The 2,415-nt window shown below is 43.4% G+C and overlaps 1 protein-coding gene across 1 annotated transcript; it reads right to left on the bottom strand.

Moving 5' to 3' along the window:
- Positions 1-426: 426 nt before the first annotated feature.
- SMIM7 (small integral membrane protein 7) lies at positions 427-2,415 on the bottom strand (the record flags this gene model as incomplete). Its single annotated transcript, XM_009997817.1, has 3 exons — positions 427-460; positions 1,758-1,848; positions 2,370-2,415. Coding segments are annotated over 3 exons (171 nt in total), but the record flags the coding sequence as incomplete, so codon positions are not given.

Genomic DNA, 2,415 nt, shown 5'->3' with positions numbered 1-2,415 from the left:
CTGAAATCTTGAGATGACAGCACTCTCTTTAGTCACAAAAATCTATTTACCAACAAAATAATTCATGTTCCTTTACCAGCAGAGCTTGATCATCTTTGATTTCTTGAATTCACCTCATTCAAAGTGTTGCTCAGAAAGCAGGGTGTCAGGTAAATTGCTTCAAGTGCCCAACAGTCTGAATCCAGAGAAAACTCCAGGTATTGGGTAAAACCTGAGCCTGGGAATCACTGAAATGAGGCCTCTCTCTCAACAGTCAAGAGAGCTGCAGAAACTGTGAAGCAGAGGAAGCTTTGCTAATTGTGTACAGTTTGATTTAAAAGATACCCAGCACTGCCTACTCTTAAATTATCTTGGTGCTGCTGGGGAAAAGAGACAGAAGGTAACAGAAATAAAAACAACACAAGGCAGACACAGTTACAAGGCCAGTTACCACTTCCCAACACACCAATACTGATCTCTCCTGCAACACAATGAACACAGCATCAAATACGTTATTTACCCTTAAATAGAACAACTTTATTCAATCAAATCCAAGATGATTCCAAAACCATTCCTTAGGACTGGCTTGTAGGATTGTGTTTGCTGTTTTCCCCTATTCAAAATCCCTTTATGTTGGCTTAGGGAAAAAAAAAAAAAATCTTTGGAATTTTATTTTAAAAAGCATTTTGTTGGGAAAACAGTGAGAAGGTGAGAATAGCAATTTTTTTAAACATCCTTTTCTATTTCTCCCACAAAACTCAGTGGAAGGGTGAGAAGTTACACCAATACTTTGCTCTACTTTATAAAAATGGGAATCAAGTGTGACTTCCAAGTAACCTTGACAGCAAACATGTCATGAGCTGCGAGTGACTAAAAATGCAGAGTTTTAAGACCAGTTGCCAGTCACACTCCAGTCCTACCCAGCACGCTGGGCACAGCACCCCAGGCCTCACAAAACAATTTACAGTTCTTTTTATTTCAGTAAAGGTTGAAATAATTTTACTCTGAAGATTTCTGGCTCAGGGGCCTAAAGGCTGAATCCCCCCCCTGGCTGTGAGGGAACCAGTAGGAACCATATTATGACAAAACTGGCTGAAGTGGATGGAAATGTCCTGTCCCCTGAGCACATCAGGAGCTCGTCCTGAAGAACAGGCCACAATCCCAGGGCTGCATTTTGAAAGTATGAACATCTTTTGCTTTATAGAAAAGTTATGTTTCCAGCCAGAAGTCTCTTCTGAGTTAACAGACAAGTTTGTGGGCGACCTTCAAGATCCAAATAACCTAGTGGATGCAAGAGAAAAGGAGATGAGAGGCAGGTACAGGTGTGAACAGTCACACCAGGGCTGTTCCTCACCACCACCCCACTCATCAGAGCAGAGCTAGAGAAGGAAAGGAAAGCAGCCCTCTGGCCTGATGCCACAGCTAAAACCCCTTGTTTCCACAGACTATTCTCAAAGCTGATTCCACTCTATCACTTGGTGGGGTTTCCCCCTCCTCCTCTACAATTAAAAACAGCCCAAAAGTTGACCCAAATGGTGATTTATCTGAGCAACACACAACGAGGAGCACTCCCTCTCAGGCTAAATGAGAACATTTTCATGCAGCACATAAGCAACAATCTGTGAGGTCAACCAATGTCTTTGGAAGATTAAAATAAACAAGCAAAAGGAACAGGAATTATGGAGCAACGGGAGTGAAAGCGACCCAAGAAGAAATGCATGTGCAAGAAACCCTCCAACAGAAATGACCACGACAAGGTGCTGCCCAGTGTTACTTACACGATCATGCAGAACATCATGAAGACATTCCACAAGGCAATGAAGATTCGAAAATACCTCAGACTCAGCAAGAACTCTCTGATATTGTCACCTAAAAATCAAAAGATTAAACCCTTGAAGTAAAAAAATACCCAACAAACGACGTTTTCAACACTGCCTGAAAAACAGAATCAACTCTGACACAGAAAAGAACCCAAAACGGGCAGAGAACAAAAAAACTACAAGTTGAAGTTTTAGGTCAATGATCCATAAGTGCATCCCTACTAAGGGCACGTGGGAAAATAAATAATAACTGATAAAAAGGGGTCACGCTATGAAAAAAAAAAAAGGACAGCCCTGTTGTAGTTCCCAGCCTTCCTGCCACCTTCTTGTATTTTTTCTCATACGACCCATTTGGGTAAACGTGTGTAAACACGGATGAAGATTTTAGGTTGGAATGTAGCAATTCCAGGCACCGAGTAATTCCCATCCAAACCAAATGGGGTTTCAACGCGTCCTGGAGTGCCCCTGAAAAGGGCGTTAAGCAGGAATTTTCCCCTCAGGAAACGCCCGTTCCTGGGGGGTCTTTCCGAAGGGAGGGGCGGCCCGTGGCGTCCCGGCTGCCCCCGTTACCGGTGGTGGGTTCCCTGGTGTCCTCGCCGAAGCCTTCCGTGCCTTT

Source organism: Chaetura pelagica, unplaced genomic scaffold (genome assembly GCF_000747805.2).
Source record: "Chaetura pelagica isolate M959 unplaced genomic scaffold, ChaPel_1.0 scaffold595, whole genome shotgun sequence".
In the NCBI taxonomy this organism is placed as follows: Eukaryota; Metazoa; Chordata; class Aves; order Apodiformes; family Apodidae; genus Chaetura; species Chaetura pelagica.
This window is presented reverse-complemented; position numbering and strand designations above follow the sequence as displayed.